Here is a 19582-nt window from a genome sequence, read left to right as displayed (position 1 = left end):
CAATACGATTATACCTTCACTTTCTCTTTCTGCCCAGATAGTTGGCAAGAATTAGTTTTCACCCTGGCTCACCCCCCTGTTCCTCCCTCCTCAGAGCACCCACGGACAGAATCTGAGTGGGAGAACAGCTTTGCACTGAAGATGTTTCTGTTCCAGTTTGTTAATTTGAACAGTTCCACATTTTACATCGCTTTCTTTCTCGGGAGGTAGGCTGGCCGTCACGAGCTTCACAGCTCCTGTTAACAGTGAAATTAATTATCATTCAAAGATGCTTTGCTTCAGAATTCCTTGTCATGACCACCAAGTCTCCTAAACCTCTCCCTCTTGTTAGAGAGTTCATTTCCAACCATTTACAAGAACCTCTTTAACTATAAATGTGACCAAGCTGTGAGGTTTATTGGCCATAATTAAGACCTTTGACTTTTTTTTTCTTCTCCCCCAGAGTTCATTAGTTTTCCTCTGATTGAATTTCATGGCTAATGTTGCCACTTTCAATCTGTCAGGTTTGCTGGCAGGCCTGGAAAATACAATAAGCTCTTTAATCGATGGAGACTTGAGGAGGTGAGTGCACCATGATAAGCATATCTAGAATCACAGTCCATCCATCTTTCTAATGATCGGTGTGAATATCTGCGCGAGAACCATTACTGTAAAACTATCTGCCATGAAAAATGGTCACAGTTTTTGTTTGTGTTCTTCTCTCAGTGTCACCCTAGCGGCTGTTTGATCGATCTGTGCCTACAAATGGGAGTCATCATGTTCTTCAAACAAATCTGGAACAACTTCATGGAGCTCGGTTATCCGTGAGTAATGTTTAGCATTCTTTAAACATCCCGTATTTATTCTTCAGTACCATAAATTCAAGTGTTTGGCATGACAGAGATTTTTGTCCTTATTAGCATATGAAGAGAATTTTCTAATTTTTAGAAACACATTGAATGCTGTTTTGAGGGGTGAGGCAGCAGATTGGTCCCTGCAGTGCTCAGTGCATTGTAAGAAATAATTATTGTGAGATGACAGGTAGCCACTGGCTGCTTCTCCAGTCTGCTGCAGAACTGGTGGTCTCGCAGGAAGATGAAGAAAGGAGGAAGCGGAGGGCAGAACGTGGAGAATAAAGCACAGCTTCCTCAGTGGGACAAAGACTGGAACCTGCAGCCAATGAACGCCCATGGACTGGTGGACGAGTACCTCGAAATGGGTAAAACACGACACCTTTTTTTTTTTTAAAGTGGCACATTTGCCTCAAGGAGAAGCAGGAAAATAATAAAAACTGATGTTGTGCCAGAGCTGAGATGGACTTCCTCTTCAATCCGCAGTTCTCCAGTTTGGCTTCACCACCATCTTCGTGGCAGCGTTCCCCCTGGCTCCTCTGCTGGCGCTGCTCAACAACATCATTGAGATTCGTCTTGACGCTTACAAGTTTGTCACTCAGTGGAGGAGGCCGATGCCCGCCCGCGCCACAGACATAGGTCAGTGCGATCACTGGTGGCTCCTCTTAATATTCCTCACACGGTACAGAAGGATACGTCCTCATCTTCTCTGTCTGTGCTGCCATATGCTCCCACCCCTCCCCTCCGCCCACCCCCGTACAGCGCCCTCCCTGCTGCCTCGTAATACATTACCATATGTGTGTGGTGGCGCGCCGCCCTGTCATTAAAGGAGGAATTCACGCTGAAACATAAAGCTTTAAATCAACAATCTCTTCATTCGCACACAATCTTCTGAGCTTCTCTGAAGGAGTAGCTGGACTTTGACTAGTCAGACAGAGAAAAATCAAATGCAGTAAAGACAGGGGATGATTAGTTCTACCGCCAGTAAAGTGGTCTCCTTGGGCTTTATTTTAGTGCCACCAGAAACATTATGACTGTTGAAACTCATTATGGAAAGTTATTAACAGAAGAGAAGTGAATGGGGCACACTGAAAGACACAATTCATGTTGTAATTAAAGGGCAGAATTTTCCTGTTTGGTTGCCAGTCATTCTCTTCACCCTGATGCACTTAAAGTTTCACCAATAAGCTTTCTGAACTTTCTTCTTTCTTCCCTCACAATTTGTAAAGTAATGTCGAATGTTTGTCGTCTGTTCTGGACGTCAGGTATCTGGCATGGGATTCTTGAAGGTATCGGCGTGCTGGCAGTCATCACCAACGCCTTCGTCATCGCCATCACCTCAGACTACATCCCGCGCTTTGTTTACGCCTTCAAATACGGCCCGTGTGTGGACAAGGGACACCACCACGGCAATGAGTAAGCTCCAAACGTAACACTTAAATACAGACGGAGTGGTTTGTGGTTTAGGTCTTATAGCTTCCCCTCTTTCCCTCAGATGTTTGCAGGGTTACATGAACAGCAGCCTGTCTGTGTTTGAGATGAGGGAAGCGAACAGCAGCCAGATCCTACTCTGCAGGTACCGCGACTACAGAGCTCCGCCCTGGAGCTCAGGGCCGTACGAGTTCACCCTGCAGTTCTGGCACGTCTTAGCTGCCAGGTTGGCCTTCATCATCGTCTTTGAGGTCTGTCTGCTGTGTTTCTTTTTCCTGTCTTTACCAGTGAACACAAAAGCAGCTCAGGCAAAATCCCCCTCATGTCCTCTTGAGTCTGTTTTTTTTTTTTAATCTTATCATGTCTTTTTACTAACTTATGTCTCACAAGCCCAGTTTAGGTGAGTCTCCTCTGTAACTGACTCTTAAAAAGAATCACTCAGCATCAAAAGACAAAGAGTCACATTTCTTTTTTTCTCATGATAGTTTCCTGATAATGCTGAAATTATAATTTCATGAAATTTATAATTTCATGATAATGCAGCCTCCTGCACTGATTTCTACAATGAAACTTAATACACACCTATAATAGCTTATAGGTCCTGTAAATGTCTTTATTGAGATGCACACAGTGTAAACCTTTCCACTGGTGAATTATACAGCATATAAGTGTGTGACTTCTATGTAAGGTAACTCATAAATGACGAATGCTTCCCCCAGCACCTGGTGTTCGGCATCAAGTCCTTCATAGCGTACCTCATCCCCGACATGCCCAAGGACCTCTGTGATCGCATGAGGAGGGAAAAGTACCTAATGCAGGAGATGATGTATGAAGCAGAGCTGGAGCACCTGCAGAAGGAGAGGAAGAAGAACGGACGACGTTATCACCACGAGTGGCCTTAGCTTCACCTTCACGTCCAGCAGCCCTGGAATCACAGCACAGCCTCCCATTCCTGCGACGTAATGTTAGCTGTGAGAGTCAGGCTTCACTCAGCTGATTCAGCACACCAAAGACAACCTCTCCAGAAACCAAATCCTGCTCCAAACCTGCTTGTTCTCTGGGCGACTATCCTGGCCACTCCCTCGCCATCTGCTCCACCTCCAAGCGTTGGTGCCGCTCCTGGTTTCTGGTTCCGACCGCTCCCGCCGTACCCCACCCAGACCCCTCGCCTGGCTACATCCAATGCATCGCCCTAATCTGTGCTGTGTCATGGTTTTTCTGGAAAAAACCTGTGTAATTGTAATGTCTACTATGCAGATCTAGTTCCCCTGACCCATCCTGCACTCTCTCTGTATGTATATGGCAGCTAGCACCCTCTCCTTCAGTCTGCAGTCAGGTGCAGCTCGCAGCATGAGTCGTGTTAGTCTCCCATGTGCAGCAGCAGAGTCAACGCTCTGCTGGTTATGTGATGGAACTATGTAGCGTTTCTTTTTTGCAAAAGTGATTCTGCTGATGTTGCTACCAAATAAAATGTACACTGTTTCTTGCAAAGCGACTGTATATTGCCCTCGAAGCATGCTAATTTATATCTGCGGTCATTTTTTGTGAACTGCAAAGAGAAAAATAACAAATGAAGACAGCAGCTCTCGTTGTGGAGAATGTTTTCATCTACATTCGACTGCAGAATCTCAGTGGCATCATCTAAAGTGCATGTTCTTATTGTTTTGTACCTCTTGATAGACGAAGCCCCCCGTCTTGATGCCTGAATTGTGCGTTCTGTACTCGTGACCTGCGTGATAATTTGTCTGCGCTACTGCTGAGCTTGACTTGTCCTGAGTTGAGGAAATGTGAACTTGATTGTGCCTACAGTTGTGCTCACCACAATTGTGTCACCGACATCACGTGTGCCTGTTTGTGCTGCACGTGCTTCTTCAAGTGCAAGAAATATTCTCTCTCTCTCTTCACCCCGTCGTCCAATCTCTTGTAAACCCTCTGAACCCTTCTGTAAAGATTTGTTTTGGACCGCTGCACCTACTCGGGTCTCAGCTAACAGCTCTGAAACGGTCTGATGTATACGTTGTAATTCTACTCCCATTGTGAATGCATTTGAATGCTGGAGCCACAAATATGCTATTCCGTTTTGCACTGGCAGCCTGTTTTTTATTTGCTGCTGAGAGTCCTGAAGCCTGGTTAGAAGTTGGATTGCTTAGACATACCTGTGGCTTGGATGTTGGGTTCGCAAACATCTATCCACTGTTCCTCACACCAATAAACTTCAGTTCTAGTTCTTTGCTAAGCACACCAAATGGGTTTTGGCGACTCACTGACCTTTACTGATGTGATATTGAGCAATTGAGTAAGTGCAGAGTCATGATTTTTTGCCTTGTGTGGTGGTCTGTTCTGATTTCATGGCTTAGAGGACTCAGGAAAATGGGCAGAACAAGCGACTCGTCATCTGTGATGGAGAGCTGTGACATGAGAGGAGTTTGCTGTATGTTGTGGGTGGCTTCACACGTGTCAAGTAGATCAAACAATGGTAAATAAGATGTAGATTTAACCACTTTATGCACAGCAAACATGAAAATAACACTTAAGTAGATAAAGATTATCAGTACTCTGAAGCACACAACACTAAAAAGTGTATTTTTCATTTTAAATGATGTGTACGTACATGAGTTAAATTTTTGCATTATTTATTTTTCTGTTAATTGTAAATATATGTTATGACGTATGCACTGTTTTTATATTTTTTTTATGTCCTCTGCATGTATTTTCACTTCAATTAGACAAATTGGTGTCCACATTTCTCAGGTGTCCTCTGAATGTTTGCAGATGATCAACTTTTTATCATCTCTTTTATCGTTTCGCTTTTTTTTTTTTTTTTTTAGATATGTATTCATGTACTGCAGTGTATTTGCATGTCTTTAACTGCATTGCCACAGTTAAAAGCATGTTTGCTTACTTTTTTTTTATAATCACAGTAAATATATATTACAGTGGATTTAAATCATGCAAAACAATCGCACAGTTACGGTGAAATATTTTGTAGATTGCCGTGATGATTTCAAGTCCTGTCTAGTAATCATTTGTTTTAAGGAGAGAGATATTTGCGTTTAGAATTTGTTCCAGCACTTTGGAAACTCGTCCAGGTTTTCACAATATCCTCTCTGCTGTGTGAACACTGGAAATCTATGCATGTTGTTGTCCTCAAGTGATGCATTTATTTTGGACAAATGCAGATGTGAATGTACAGACACATCTGTCTTGGAGAGTATGCATGACCTAACACCTGCTTTGAGGAGAGCTGACTTCTGTAACGTTGTTCCCAACATTTCAAACATATCACCGCCCTTTTTCCCATGTTGGTCATTTTTGGAGGTCTGGACAAGACGTTGTGTTTCTTGATGTGGGATAATTTTGTACTGTAAGAGTATTTTCTGAATAACAGCTTGGAATCTAGAATGATTTCTACAACCTGATCTGGACAGCCTGAGAAAACCAAACAGTTGCTTGACTGGGATTCAGAGTAATGATTACCACCCGGCAGCTGAATTGTTCAAGCCAATGTCAGGGGGGTAGTTTCACGAACGAACGACCACATGACCTTGGATGATTGAACTGTCCAGCTTCTAATCATTTCTGCTATCTTCTTCTCCCTAGGAGCATCATTGCACCCTCTCACTCGTATAAAAAGAACAGCACAGTGGTGGAAAGGCGTTTCTCATGCCTTCTACTGTTGTTAATAGCACAATATGGATATTACATAATAAGTAATAACGGCATGACCTTGTACATCTCTGAAAATATAACAGCCCAGGGAGGGATTCAGCTTTCTGTTCTACACTATGCCTCCCAATAGGATTGTGCTTGAGCAGGTGATGTGAGACAAAGATTTACCTGTGCAATAAGAGGGTATCAGTGGTGACATGAAGTGTATCAATGACATTGTTTACTTCGTTCCTGTTTACATGTAAAAACATGTCAAAATGTATAAAAAATATTGTAACATAAAATAATTTGGATATCACTCTTTTCTGTATTAAATCATGGATTGTATCTTTTAAATCGAATCTGCTGTCTTTGCTTCTGTGACTGTTTTCATATAAAGCTGTGGAGAAGCCACCTCTAGCCGATGTCATCGTCACGACAACCTGAGTTTAAATGCGTCTGCTTACAGATCAACCCAGGGACCAGTAGAGTGCCCAGATTGTTTCCTTTTTTATACACCCCCAGTTTGAGGACAAACCATAAATCTTCTCACCATTTATGTAACATATTTTTAAAGGGATTGAGTTTCTGTTGCAAACCCACTATTTAAGAATCGTAGGATTTTCCCACACCATTATGATGCTATGCCTGCCACCGCTGCTCAGACTTCACTGCTAACTGCTTTTCCATTCATGTCATGTTGGTTAACACTGGACGTCATCTTATTTAAAGCCAAATTAAAACGCTTCAGAAGAAACACAGGAAAAGTTTGGTTCACTTTGACTTTGAAGACAGATGTTTAAGGTTTTTATAGTCCTGTGGTTTGTCTGACTGCTGGATGCTCACGAGATATTTCCTTTCACCTCTTTGACAACCAGGCGTCACATAATAGCATAAAAAGCTGTGGTTTTACAATGAGATTCAAGCATTTCTATGTTGTGGTTCTCACATACAAAAATAGCATGAAGGACAGTAGACGTGGTGTGGCACTGGAGAGCAGGCAGCTGAGATTTTTATTCTATGAGCAAAATTTAATAAGAAAGATGGAATTAAGAAAATATTTCAACACAAGATAAAGCTTCCAATCAAACTCTAAATTAAGTTATCAGAAGCAAAATTATTTACTCTGCAAAAATAAAAAGGTTGCTCTGAATGATATGACTCCTCTCTTTTTATAATTATTTTAGTTAATCCACTTCTATTTCAAAACGTCATAAAAGAAAAATGCACCTTACTGTAAAAAGTGAATGTACACACATATCAGTGAGTAAATGCTCATATTTTTCAACAGTTGTCCAATTTATCACTGATGCTGTTGTCTTTGCATTGCTTTTCCTGCTTAAATGTGCGATGTAGCTCTTTTGGTCCCAAATTCCACTGAGTATCTTCAATAATTACATACAGATGACCTGTTGATGTTGGGGATACTGTACAATCCAGTGAGAAAAGAGGGGACATCCACATGCAGGATCTGCTCCTTATAGAAAGAGAAAAACTCCAGTTCAGCTGTAAATTAATTCTCTAGCTCAGCTGCACATAACAGCAGCAGCTGTGTTCTTCCTGCAGGGCATCTGAGTTAAACCTTTGGGTTTGTCTGCCCACAAAAACAGAAGCATTAGTCACATTTTGAGCAGAGCAGTTTTCCAGAGCGGACATGACTCTAGCCACTGTCTCGTACAGTATATCAGCTATGTTAACCGCTCTCGCTTTTGTGCAGACAGCGGCAGACATTGGTTCTCTGGGCACCGCCAGGTGACTGATTCATACAGAACTGATTTACAGAGTAGGTTAGGGAGGTAATCGTTTCCACCGAGGCTGTGCTCATAAATCCAACAGCACAGAGGCAGCCATTCAAGTGTGACCAGCAGGGGACAGAGGCGCCACCAGAATGACCTCCACAAATCATCAGATTACTCAGCATGCAAAGAAACAGTTCCAGCATTACAGAAGGAGGCGTTCTCTGCCCCAAAAGTTGCTTACAAGTCACCGTGCAAACACTTGGCAAATATGTATAATTAAAATTCTTTCCAGCGGTTTCAGTGAAGTAGCTGGGTGGAAGCAGCATGAGTCCGTGGCGGGATGTGACAGTCCTTTAGTCATCCACCGGGCTCTGAAACAAAAGATGCATTCGTTGATGGTACCCAGAGGTTAATCCCTATGGACTATCATAAGGTTGTTGTTTGATTTATAATGTCTTGACAGCTATTGGATGGATTCCTGGGCTGAGAGGGTCACCAGCCTGAGCAGAAATATGATAAGGAATAAGGATTTTTTTTCTAAATCAGGCACCACATTTCACACAGAGAGATCAAGTGTATGTCCAACATCCAATCATTTTTCTTCCCTCAGTTAGACATCATGCTTTCCACCAGTCATTCCTTGTTTACCAATGGCTCAGTAGATATGAAGAAGGACACAAACCTGATTTATTTTCTTCAAAATTGTAACAGTATGAATGTCAAAAACATAGGAAATAAAACCTCCTAAATTTCAGAGTGAATTTTTATTCTATTACTTCTATACTATACTATTTATTACTATTAGTATTACTATTTTATACTATTTAATCCTATTAAGTATGTTATTATGTATAATCTATACAAAAGTTTAGACCACAAAAACAAATAATAAAATAATGACCTGGGATGAGAGTGGAAGCACTGCTTCTGTTCACCTCTGCACAGGTAGTAGTCTCATGCTACATTCAAGTCATATTCGAATTTCAATTCTCCTGCCAAAGCAATGTTAGATTCTCACTGGTGTCCAGTCACTATTTTTAGAAGACACGTGACACAACAGGAGCACTTCAGGGCCAAACAGATTTCATTATGGTCAAGTGCCCTTCTAGTTCCACCACTGGATGGTGAAAGAGGGATGAGGGATCAGATGAGGTGCGAGTACGAGCAGGAAGAGATGAGCTGACCTGTGTGAACTCTACTGAGATAGATGGATGAAAGAACTGACATCTGTACATTGAGGGTCAATGCAAAAACTGTTGTCAAACCCCCTTTAGTACTGAGAAGTGACTGAGCAGCTTCGGTTTGCACAAATGAGATATGATGTAATCATAAAAGTTTGTATTAGTTTCTGCAGTAGCAATAGTGCCCTGAATATTAAATGTGTGCTGGCATGTGTTGGAATCGGTATTAAAGGAAGCACTGAAGCAAATATGCAACATGGTGCCTTTGAAGAGCATAATCACTCCAGTCTCTTATCTCCTCTAATGTGGGATGCACCGCTCTTTAACACCTGAAATTACATCCAACATCTCCTCCTCACATATTACAATGAAATATACTAAATCTGCTTCGTGTTGTGCTAGTTTGTGTCTGTGCTCTCCAGTGTGAAGAGCATTGTGCTGGCTTTTTATTTTAACTAACTCTTGTTAGTCCAGGTGCTGCCGTTGCTGCAGAAGTTTGTTAATCAGCATCAAACCTCTAGATGTCCAGTATCTGTACAGAGTGAATACAATCGGATGTCAATGGAAGGAGGCTGATGGATAAAATAATCAAGTGGGTAAAACCTTATTTTGTAACACTTTCAAACAGAGCCTGCAAAGTATAAAAAAAACAACAGCAATTCAGAATTAAGACACTTAAGTAGAAACAAGAACTCACACAAACCAACTATCGAACATCTTTAGGGCAGAAACACAGAGCACAACTCTGCATCCCCATTTAAAGCTAACAGTAACCACACAGAGGAATCCTTAAAGGAACCGAACCCACAAAGAGCATCAGAATAATCTTTAAATCCATCCACCGATGCATTAAAGCTAAAGCAGACCATAATGTGACATCTGTACTAGTTAGGAGTACGTGGACTCACCTCACTGAGTTGGAGCAGATATTGGTCGTGAACATTTTCGACCCTCCCTCACTGGTACTTATGAATATACATTTGTAACCTTCAGTGGGTTTGTTTCCAGTGGAAACAGTTTTAGTGCTCCCATTTCTATCTGTCGGCGCTCAGCTTTTAAACAGTGGTGAACCAGCTTATTCCAGAGCCATCACTCAGCTGTGGTTTAGATGTGGAGGAGGAGAGAGGCAGAAACGGCTGTGACAGTTATTATAATACTACAATAGGCTAAATATAGCTGACGTGTGGAGGCTGCGTAACGCTGGAGTCTATTGATGCTTCTGACAGGAGAAGTGATTGTTCAACACTGGTGCAGAGTAGAAATCTCCACAAATGGTTTTGTAAGAAACCCAACACACTCACTGATGTCTTTTGTTGTTGTTGTTGTTGTTTTTTATGTGATTAATCCATATTTAACAAATTAATGATAAGGCACTGCTTTTGGGTAATAATTTGTCCCACAATATAAGGATCATTTCCGTTCTTGCTGTTAATCAAGATTGGAAATTGCCATCATGAGTATTTCTTAAAACGTTTAGACTATAGCACTCATAAAACCATAACTCATAAAATTAAATCCACTCTTTCCTAAAATATATTTATCCACACGTCTGTTTCTACCCAAACGGATTATGTCTCTTTAAATTAATTACTAATGGCTGCTGCCTCACAGCTAGAAGGTCCTTGGCTTGATTCCGCCTTTCTGTTTGAGTTTGGGTTCTCTCTGGGTTCTCCGTCTTCCTTCCACCAAAAACATGCAGCTTAGGTGAACCAGTCACTCTAGAGTGACCCTAGGTGTGAGTGTGTGCTTGAATAGTGTTTGCTACAGACCTTGTTGATTTGGTTGGCCCACAATTAAACATGACATTACTGTTAATACCTAGAAACACACACAGAGAGGAATTATCCAACTATTATTTGACACTATTATCAACATGAGGTCATTAAGATTCAGTCACAGACTGAGTCAGCTGCAGCCTCCCACACAGCCTACAAGGCCCACCACCCTTCCAGGCCTCACTGAGAGGAAACTCACCACCATCTGCACGGCGTCCGTCCAAACTGCAGCCTTATGTACACACAGATACGTACACAGTGCACAGAAGAGGATCAGCATCTCTTCTAGCTCCACCAGAATGCATTTGTTGCTACATCTGTTTCCAGGCAGCTTTGCCCCGTTAGTACCCCCTCAGCTTTGGCGCACTGGTCGGATCAGCATTTGTTTTGAGTGACACTGTATTTATTCAGGTGTTTTACTTCAGGAAGAACAGGGAAAGCTAACATGCTGGGAAGCCTCGAGCTGCCTTTCCTGGTATCCTTCATTTACCAGTGTGTTGAGGATGTGTTCAGGGGTACAACTGAGGTCTGTCAAACACAGCGGTTTTGGAAACTCCTCTCCAATGATCCTGAGTTACAAAAACACGTTCATTTATGGGGCTTACAACAGCTACTCACTCATGATTATTGTGACGTAGCTACAGCAGGATTATTATGAGCTACTGTTGGTCCACAAGTCTGAAAAATTAAACTCAATCAGCTTCAATTCAATTTCACTGCAATAAACTGACTTTAAGAGATTGAACACAGTGGTACCTGCAAGGATGAAAGTACAAAGTGGTAACAATCAACTTGTTAATATTAACAAGAGATTAGATTGAGTTTAATCCCTTTAATGAGAGGGGTTGTGTTTATGGACATAAAACCATAGGGAAACATGACCCTGCTGTCCCCTTCAGTAGCATTTCACTGCTTGAATTTCTGGCCGTCAGCCTGACTGTCGGCTCAGCCATCTTGTTCTCATTAGCATCGTTTCCACCTGCAGCAGGCAGCTGTTTATTGTCAAAAGTAGCTCTAAAAAGCCCACAGAAGGCTCCAAATTAGTGGCTGACCTTTAACTGAGTGGTGCATTTAGCAGCTTTAGAGACAGGAGCTGGAGGAGGCAAAAACTAGCGGTAAAAAGAGAGAGATTCTGTACATTTTGTTTCCTGAGTAGACACAAACATTTTAAAATAAGTCGGTGTGGTTTATGACTGGTTTATGAGACCATATTTAGTGCTTGTGCCCCTAAATCAGCTGGATATTAACACTACAGTCAGAATGTACAACTCTAAGGGTACAAATGATGATGTACTGGAAATAGTGTGTACAGATCTGATCTAACGTATGTGATTTACCATTCTTCAGTTTAGTTTGTTTATCTGGTATCCTTCCAGCCTGTGTGTCCTTTTAAACCCACTCCTCTGGCTGCATGGATGTGTGGATCATACAGAAAACAAAGCAGCCATTTCCAGCGTTGTGTTTACAGCTTGGCATATGTTTCTAGTTTGTGTTCATTACGCTGACACGATCAGAGCCGCATGGAGTGAGAGAGGCCCCCCCGTGATGATGTAATTACCCAGGACAGGATGTGCAGTAGGGGTATCTATAACGCCCAGGGGATTCTCCCTCATGCAGTAATTTAATCACCTGACTGGAGTCATCAGACTGAGCTCTAACTGTTCTCTCTCCGTCTGAGCGCCGGCTGGAGCTCCTCTCTACTCACACTGAAAGCGGCTATTGTTTAAAGTTACAAATATACCTCCATTATAAACTAATACTTCCTGTCTGATCATGACAGAGTTCTAATTTTCCTTTTTTTTTGTTAAGCATGATATATGTGGAAGATGCAGGAGCAGATGCCATTCTGTGTACTTTTCTCACTACTGTATGTGTGTTTTAAACAACACCACCAAGTTATTCCTATGCTATTACATATCTAAGACCTGCCTGAATAAAACTTGCTCACAGCAGTCACATGCTAGATGTATTCCTTTGAATATCATTTTGTTATACAAATCCCTTTTTTTTTTTACTTGAATTTATCAAAAGTCCAAGGATGCTATTAAATAAACTAAAGTGCCAAATTTTCTGAACAAAATATTTTCTTAAATGTTAGTTTTGTGAATCCTGACTCGTCATTTATAGATTATTTATTGATTTAACCTCAGGACAGTTTTCTCATAAAACGAACTAACAAAACAAAACTTGACTTACTACATACAGTATTTTCCTGTAACAACTAACAGCTGTTTTTAGTAGACTCTTGCCAAAAGCTTGTCAAATGAGACAGAGAGCAGAGCAGCCCTCTTGACTGACGGTGTGTAACTGGGGTCGACGGGCCCCTGGGGCCCCCGGGATCTCTGCTCATCTGAACCAGTAGCCTTGCGCCTTTTAGCTGACGGGGGACTGTGTAACATGAGCAGGGGGTGGAGGGGGGGGGCTGATCGTGGAGCCGGCTCCCAGCGCAGAGGCAGTTTGCCGGAGAGAGAGAGAGGAGGTGCATGATGGTTCCATTCCCACTGCTGCTCATCGCGGTGGCATCTTTGCCCCTGAACACGGGGGCCTACAGCGGGCCCCTCCAGGCGGAAATATCCAACGGCACGTTTCACCATTACTTCGTTCCGGATGGGGATTACGACGAGACTGAAGACATGGAGGAATGCCAGATGCTGTTTAAATTCTCGGATGTGAATCCATGCGGGGCGTCTGAGGAGCGGGACTCGGCGGTGCGGGACGACTTCATCATCACCAAGCTGCAGGCGGAGGACGCGGCGCGCCTGCTGGAGGGCATCGAGCGCACCGTGACGCACGACCTGGACGGAGAGGACACCTACGGCAAGTTCCTCCGGAGGGAGATCTCCCAGATCGGAGAGGCGTTCTCAAGCGTGGACAAGTCTCTGGTGGAGCTGGAAGTGAAGTTCAAACAGAGTCAGGAGACGGAGCTGAGAGAGGAGCAGCAGCTGAACGGATACGTGATGAAGCAAGTGGGGGACATCAGGGACACCCTGAGGGGCACCGCGGACATCTCCGCGGGGCTCAAGGACAGACATGAGCTGCTGTCGCTCATCATCCGCAGTCACGGCACCAGACTGAACCGCCTGAAGACCCAGTATCTTCATGTCGGCTCTTAGCTCCCACCGATTTTAGTGCGCTTTGAGTTTGTCTCTGGTTATTGGGTCAGGACCCGTTCAGGGGGTCAGTGTGTGTGTGTGTGTGTGTGTGTGTGTGTGTGTGTGTGTGTGTGTGTGTGTGTGTGTGTGTGTGTGTGTGTGTGTGTGTGTGTGTGTGTGTGTGTGTGTGTGTGTGTGTGTGTGTGTGTGTGTGTGTGTGTGTGTGTTGCTGACCTTTGCTTATCCCCATTCCTCGGACGCATGTCATCAAACAGAGCTGGAACAACAACCAGTCATTGTCCTCTGAGTCAGGACGACGTGGAAGAAAAGTTTTACTCAGAGGAGTTTGTGAATCGACGTGGATTTATCAGCTTTTTAATCCATAACATGTTTGCATATGATGTACAGTATATTATGTTCCATGTACCATTATAAGTCATCGCTGATTAAATCAGTGCTTAATATAATCGTATATCTTAATTTTCCCATTCTCTGAAGTTTCTGTTGTGAACATAGTTCAAACCATTTATTCTGAGTCCTACAGCACCAAACGGTAAAACACAAACCTCCTCCATTCTTTGAAGCTCGCCGTTACCATAAACACTGAAAACCTTTGAAACCTGAACTTCTGATTGTCCTATCATCCCGTCACGTCACCATATTTTTGCTGACGCGACACGGGACAAGTGGCCCTGGACGATGGAGCCTGAAGACCGTCACTGCTTCTCATTCCATCTGGAAGCCATCGACTGTGTTTGCCTGGAGGACGCCAGCTTTGGGTTTATCTGCTCTTTTGTCTGTCAAGATCTATAAAGTTTGTGGTGATATGAAATGTTCACTGTAGAAAGTTATTGTTTCTGAAATGCAGTTTTACTGATTAATGACAGACCTCTTGTTTCAACCTCTGAGGGGAACTTCTTATCTTCTCTTCTGCTGAGTCGACGTTGAAGTGCCTTATTTCAGACGCACTTCACGGGAAGAAAGTTGTTTTTCTTTTACTTGAGATATTAACTCTCCAAAATAATTAACCAGTAGATTGAATTTGTGATTCTTTGACATTTTGGACACCTTTCTTAAGAATCTTTGTACTATAAGTCGGGATAATTTAACAAACCTGTTCCAGCCAGCTACCAGAAGTGTTCCCTGTTTTCACAGCCATAATCTGCATATTTGAGGGAGCCAGATGGGCGCAACTGGGTGTGATTTCCTCTGTCTGGATTTCCTCACAGCCCAGCCTCCCCTGAGGGACCCCATTTTAAAAACAGAGCTCTGTCACTAACCAGAGTGCGGGCCGACCCAGGCAGGATATCCATATGCAGGGAAACTCTATATGGCTGCATGGTTCTTAGTTTCCAGGGCCGCTGCACAGGCCCCAAACGTTCTGATTAAAAGATTTAGTTAAAATTTCCTGTGGGGAAGTGAAGAGAAAAAAATGTTTTTTTTCCTGTAGATTTGTTTATGCAGCCATGAAGAAGAAAGGCCTGACTTTTAAGCATGCTGTTAGAATAAAGCAATGTCCTCTTTTACATATTTTGAGTCCAAACACAGAAAGGTCAGGAACGATGACCAGAGCTGACCTGAAAACACAAAGCACAATCCCTCCCCAACCTCATGTCTCTGTAATGCTGGTGAGATTATATTAAGATTAGAACCATATGAACATTGCCAATAAAAACTCCTGTTTAATATTAACACCCCTAAAATCTTCACATCTGCCAATAGACTTGATTCTGTTAGAGTCGTGGCTTGAACCAAACAAGCAGATAAGAACAGTAGAATAATTATAATAGTGTTTGACTAAATAACTTTAACTTGACAAACACTGAGTGTTAATTTTAGAAGGAACTGTCATGATTTTCTTCAGCAGTCAACACAATAGCCTTTTCAACTGAGACATCTAGTCATGAAGACCATGAGAAGAGGTCGATAGTTTATTCAAACAAAAAGAGAACCCCTGTTGTGAAAGAATGACCTTGAGTTTGGATTATATTCTCTTCCAGATGCCAAGAAAAAAAAATTGAAGCTTAAAATGGATTTATGTCTTTATAACATAGTAGAAACTGCCAAATATTTACTCAGACAGTGAGTGTTGTTCCCTACTGCTGTGGAAGTAGAGGGTAAAATATTCCTACAAGTTAAAGTAGGTGAACGCACTCAGGCAGAATGACACGATTCAGCATCATTTGTTTTAGGATTTCATCCTGTGGATCCATTAATGTGCAGCGCTGCAGCATCACCTCAGTGCTGCAGCGGATGTTTTAATTCATAAAATGTTGATATTTTTGATTTTTAACCAGGATCTCAGATATTTTTTTGGATTGAAAACGACAGTATTTGTTGGCATATATAGAAAGCAACAAAAATTTGGACAGTTTTAATGAGCAATAAGTCTGTTTAAGTGTACAGGAGCCCATATAATTCAGTTAATTTATGAATATTTTTTCATATTTTTATTTTGTTGGTCTATAAAAAAAACTCCAGAGGAGCTCCGATTCCTCATTCGCCTCTTCAGAATATTCATAGTAGAGACTTTCTTTCTGCTTTTATTATATTAAAGATTGACTTAATGATATTATGAATTTAATTAAAAACAGTGTTCAGTGGTAAGATTTTGACAAGGAGCAAAGATTTTCTTGAAGGCTGCAGCTGCATATAATACCTCTGTGAAGATAAAAAGTAAAGCGCCATACGGCTCAGGAATCCATCACACTCTGGATGTCTGAAAGATTCATTTGTCATGAAAATTGTAGGAAAGTAATTTCATCTGCCAGCGTCTGGCAGGCTTTATGTGATGCTGGTGCGATAAAACAATTTAACCGTCATTATCAATATAAAAGTGTAAATTTGTGCGGACGTAACAAAAAAATATGTCATCAGACATTTTGATGCTTTCAAAGATTTAATCTTTCCATGGAGCATTGACATTTATTAAAAAGAGGTTTTATTTCAGTCTAATGTTCAGCAGATGTTTACTTCACTCTTTCTGTTCTGCTTCATTAGAATCATTTCAATCTTTTATGTCAGTTTTGGTCAGTGACATTTTTACATCAAATTGTAAGGAAGTGACCGAAGAAAACATAAATACAAACAGCTGCTGTGTAACAGTAACACAGTGAAGGCGTGTTGGGTTTATATTAGTTCAGCGGGTTACACACGCAAAAAAAAAAAAGAAGTCTTGATGTTTTATTTTTGAAAAATATTTGGATGGGATAAAACCTCAAGAACAACAAAACATTTCCTTCAAACACAGTTTGATCTTAATGTTCTTATTTTTCCTTGAATAAACACAAATGCATCTGCATACATACAATTCAAATAGTACACAAGCCTACGTATCTTGTTTTGAATGGGTACATAATGACACACCGTTGTCCCATTAAAATGTGACGGCACACATCCACGATTCCATCTTCAATACAAGTTCTCAAAGTTGTGCTGTTGATGTTCTGCCGATATTTCTTTTCTTTTTTTTTTCTTCTCAACCAGGCAGATTTTAAGGGAAGAAAATTTGTCATAAATTTTGTATTTTCCTCTTGAGGAGCAAGCAATAACAATAAAGTTCATCCATTACGAGGGACCAAAAAAAAAAGCACCGGAGGAACTGAAACTGTCTTCAGTCAAATGTCACCTCTTGGTCACGTGAGTGAGAGCCAGTGTCCTGTGCTTTCTCTGTACCAAGCTGTGAGGATCTCCCTCTCCGTGCTCAGGCTCCCTGGGTGAAACTGTCCCTGGAAACAGAGCTCGTCACTGTTTCAGGACGAGACAAGTGTCTGTTAGATGAGTGTCGGCCCGTCACACACATCCGTTCTCCTGCCTGGGCTTGTGCACCACGGGGGTTTGTGGAGGATACAGAGATGGTGCAAGAGTGCACAGGAAACCAGCCAGTAACGTGAGGCCCAGACCGCCCCACGCACAAAACATGGACCAGCCGTACCCGTGACTGATGTCCTCTGGTATCCCAAACATGTAACGAGGGTAGCGGGACAACTCAAAGTTGATCCCGGCCACACATGTGCAAAGGGAGATGATGCAGCATGTCCCTGTCAGAGACAGAATTAAAAGCAAGTCAGAGGAGAAATAACCCTTGCATCACTTCACCATCCTCTCATTCCTAAAGATATTACTGCCCCCCTGTGGCGATGCGGCGTACTACTTTTTATGTAAAGAACATCTCACCTCCCATGAGAAAGAGAAGTCCAGCCACATACTGCATCAGATCATGATCCTTACAGCAGCCCAGCATTCCTATGATCCAGCCGAAAAGGATGATGGATATGGCCATGCCGATGAAACTGGCGGTCATCCTCTGGAGGTCTGCGGAGCGCCAGAAGGAAGGAATAAATATGTTTGGAGGCAACTGACAAGTTTGTCTGCGTTAATTCGTCAGATTATGGGAGGATGGGGGGGTTGGAGGGGGGGGGGGGTAACTCACGCAGTGCGTGCCATTCATCCTGCCTTATTGTCTTCGTCAGATTGATTGGCAGATTTCTGGGCAGCGCTGATGAGGAGTAGTAGTATTTTATTGGTGTGCACCGCGGAACCAATCCTGTGGATGTAAACAACACAAAGAGGATGTCACATAGGCGCTGAGATCAGATGATGAGGGGATCACAGCGCTCTGCTGCCACCCGCCTCTCCAAAAAAAGAAAGCACCCAACCACCGTCCAACGCACACACCACCCACCCATCCATCCACCCACACCACCGTGGAGTAGCTATTACTACAGATTGCCATCGTGTGTTGCAAATAAATAAATAAATAAATAAAACCACCGTGGATTACATTGTTAGTCTGCTGCGTAGGCCTGGAGGCTCCGTGCGCAGCATCAGCATCTTGGATAGCGCACTGGTGGACGCTGATAGCGCACGGCGCACAAACAACACCCATGTCCAAAACAAACACACAATAACACCACATATGAACCCCCAAAAGACAAACCTTTGAAGATCAAATCCTCCGTCTCCAAGTCGAACCCCTCCCGGTGACACTTCTTCCACAGCCCGGTGATGGTGGAGTTGTACTGCCGACTGCAGAGGGACTCCATGGCCGCGGCGGGAGGCAAGAAGTGCCGCTTCGCCCTCAGCAATAGGTCGCCCCTGACCCCGGAGCCCCCCCTCTGTACGCCCGAATCCTTTGGTAACATGCGAAGTGGGAGGTTGTTATTGGAGATGTAAATGTAGCCGGGGTCGTTTCTTTTGTTAGAATAATTCTTGCAGCGTTCCCGGTGCCTCCTCGCGTCCGTCTCGTACCAGTTGTCGGTGCTGATCGCCACTGCGATCAGTCCCAACGCGCAAAACGCCAAAAAGAGACCCGCCACGGTTAAAGTCCTCATCGCAGCCATGTTCCATGCGTGTCTCGCCTCGGTGCCGTGATGATTCCACGGGACAGCAGGAATCCGTTCCTGGCGGCTGCTGTCAGTGTTTGAGGTGGAGATGAAATGCAGCAGAGGGTGGAAATGTGAAATACAGACTAAAAAAGCCCAGAGCCTTCATTTCTTTGATTTGTAAGCCAGCGATAAAAATGGTAAATTAATTTGGGAGTCGACGAGCTATTTTGGTTGTCTCCTCTGTACCTCCGAAGTCATTCTAGCCTCGATACTGGTCGCTCCTGCGCTTCTCTCCAGTAGATGGAGACAAAGCAAATGTTTGGAAGCACAACGCGCCCAAGGCCTGCGGCTTACGCATGATCCATGTAGAGAAAGATGGCTTAAGTTTGCTTCTAAAGGCCTTCCCTCGCGTTCTTACATGGATCTCTCCAGCTGATGCTGTCTGACATGTTCTGCTGTGAAATACAAACCACCTTAAACACACAAAGGGCCTCATTTCCATCTGGTACGCAGGAAACGGTGTCATCATCTCCTCTGGTAACTTTCCAAAAACCAAATG

The 19582-nt window shown here is 42.9% G+C and overlaps 3 protein-coding genes across 3 annotated transcripts in view; 2 read left to right on the top strand and 1 right to left on the bottom strand.

Moving 5' to 3' along the window:
* Window positions 1–3413, top strand: part of ano3 (anoctamin 3) — a 28814-nt gene extending 25401 nt beyond the window's left edge. The window contains exons 18-25 of the mRNA XM_068312681.1: window positions 95–206; window positions 504–561; window positions 706–803; window positions 1044–1198; window positions 1317–1469; window positions 2096–2246; window positions 2326–2512; window positions 2981–3413. Of these exons, the coding sequence (XP_068168782.1) occupies window positions 95–206; window positions 504–561; window positions 706–803; window positions 1044–1198; window positions 1317–1469; window positions 2096–2246; window positions 2326–2512; window positions 2981–3163 (1097 nt within the window). The 3' untranslated portion in view covers window positions 3164–3413. The remainder of the gene's footprint in view (window positions 1–94; window positions 207–503; window positions 562–705; window positions 804–1043; window positions 1199–1316; window positions 1470–2095; window positions 2247–2325; window positions 2513–2980) is intronic.
* A 9620-nt stretch (window positions 3414–13033) lies between these two features.
* On the top strand, window positions 13034–14532 carry fibina (fin bud initiation factor a). The gene has a single exon (XM_068314080.1). It carries the CDS (start codon window positions 13088–13090, stop codon window positions 13715–13717), a length of 630 nt encoding a protein of 209 aa, XP_068170181.1. The 5' UTR covers window positions 13034–13087; the 3' UTR covers window positions 13718–14532.
* A 154-nt stretch (window positions 14533–14686) lies between these two features.
* Window positions 14687–19292, bottom strand: tmem276a (transmembrane protein 276a). The gene is made up of 4 exons (XM_068314079.1): window positions 18636–19292; window positions 18129–18242; window positions 17873–18010; window positions 14687–17736 (listed from the first exon to the last, which is right to left on the bottom strand). The coding sequence occupies exons 1-4, from the start codon at window positions 19036–19038 to the stop codon at window positions 17489–17491; spliced, it is 903 nt and encodes a 300-aa protein (XP_068170180.1). The 5' UTR covers window positions 19039–19292; the 3' UTR covers window positions 14687–17488.
* Window positions 19293–19582: the final 290 nt, after the last annotated feature.

This window comes from Antennarius striatus, chromosome 4, assembly GCF_040054535.1.
Source record: "Antennarius striatus isolate MH-2024 chromosome 4, ASM4005453v1, whole genome shotgun sequence".
Taxonomy (NCBI): Eukaryota; Metazoa; Chordata; class Actinopteri; order Lophiiformes; family Antennariidae; genus Antennarius; species Antennarius striatus.
The sequence above is the reverse complement of the archived record's forward strand: the minus strand, read 5'-3'. Positions and strand labels throughout refer to the sequence as shown.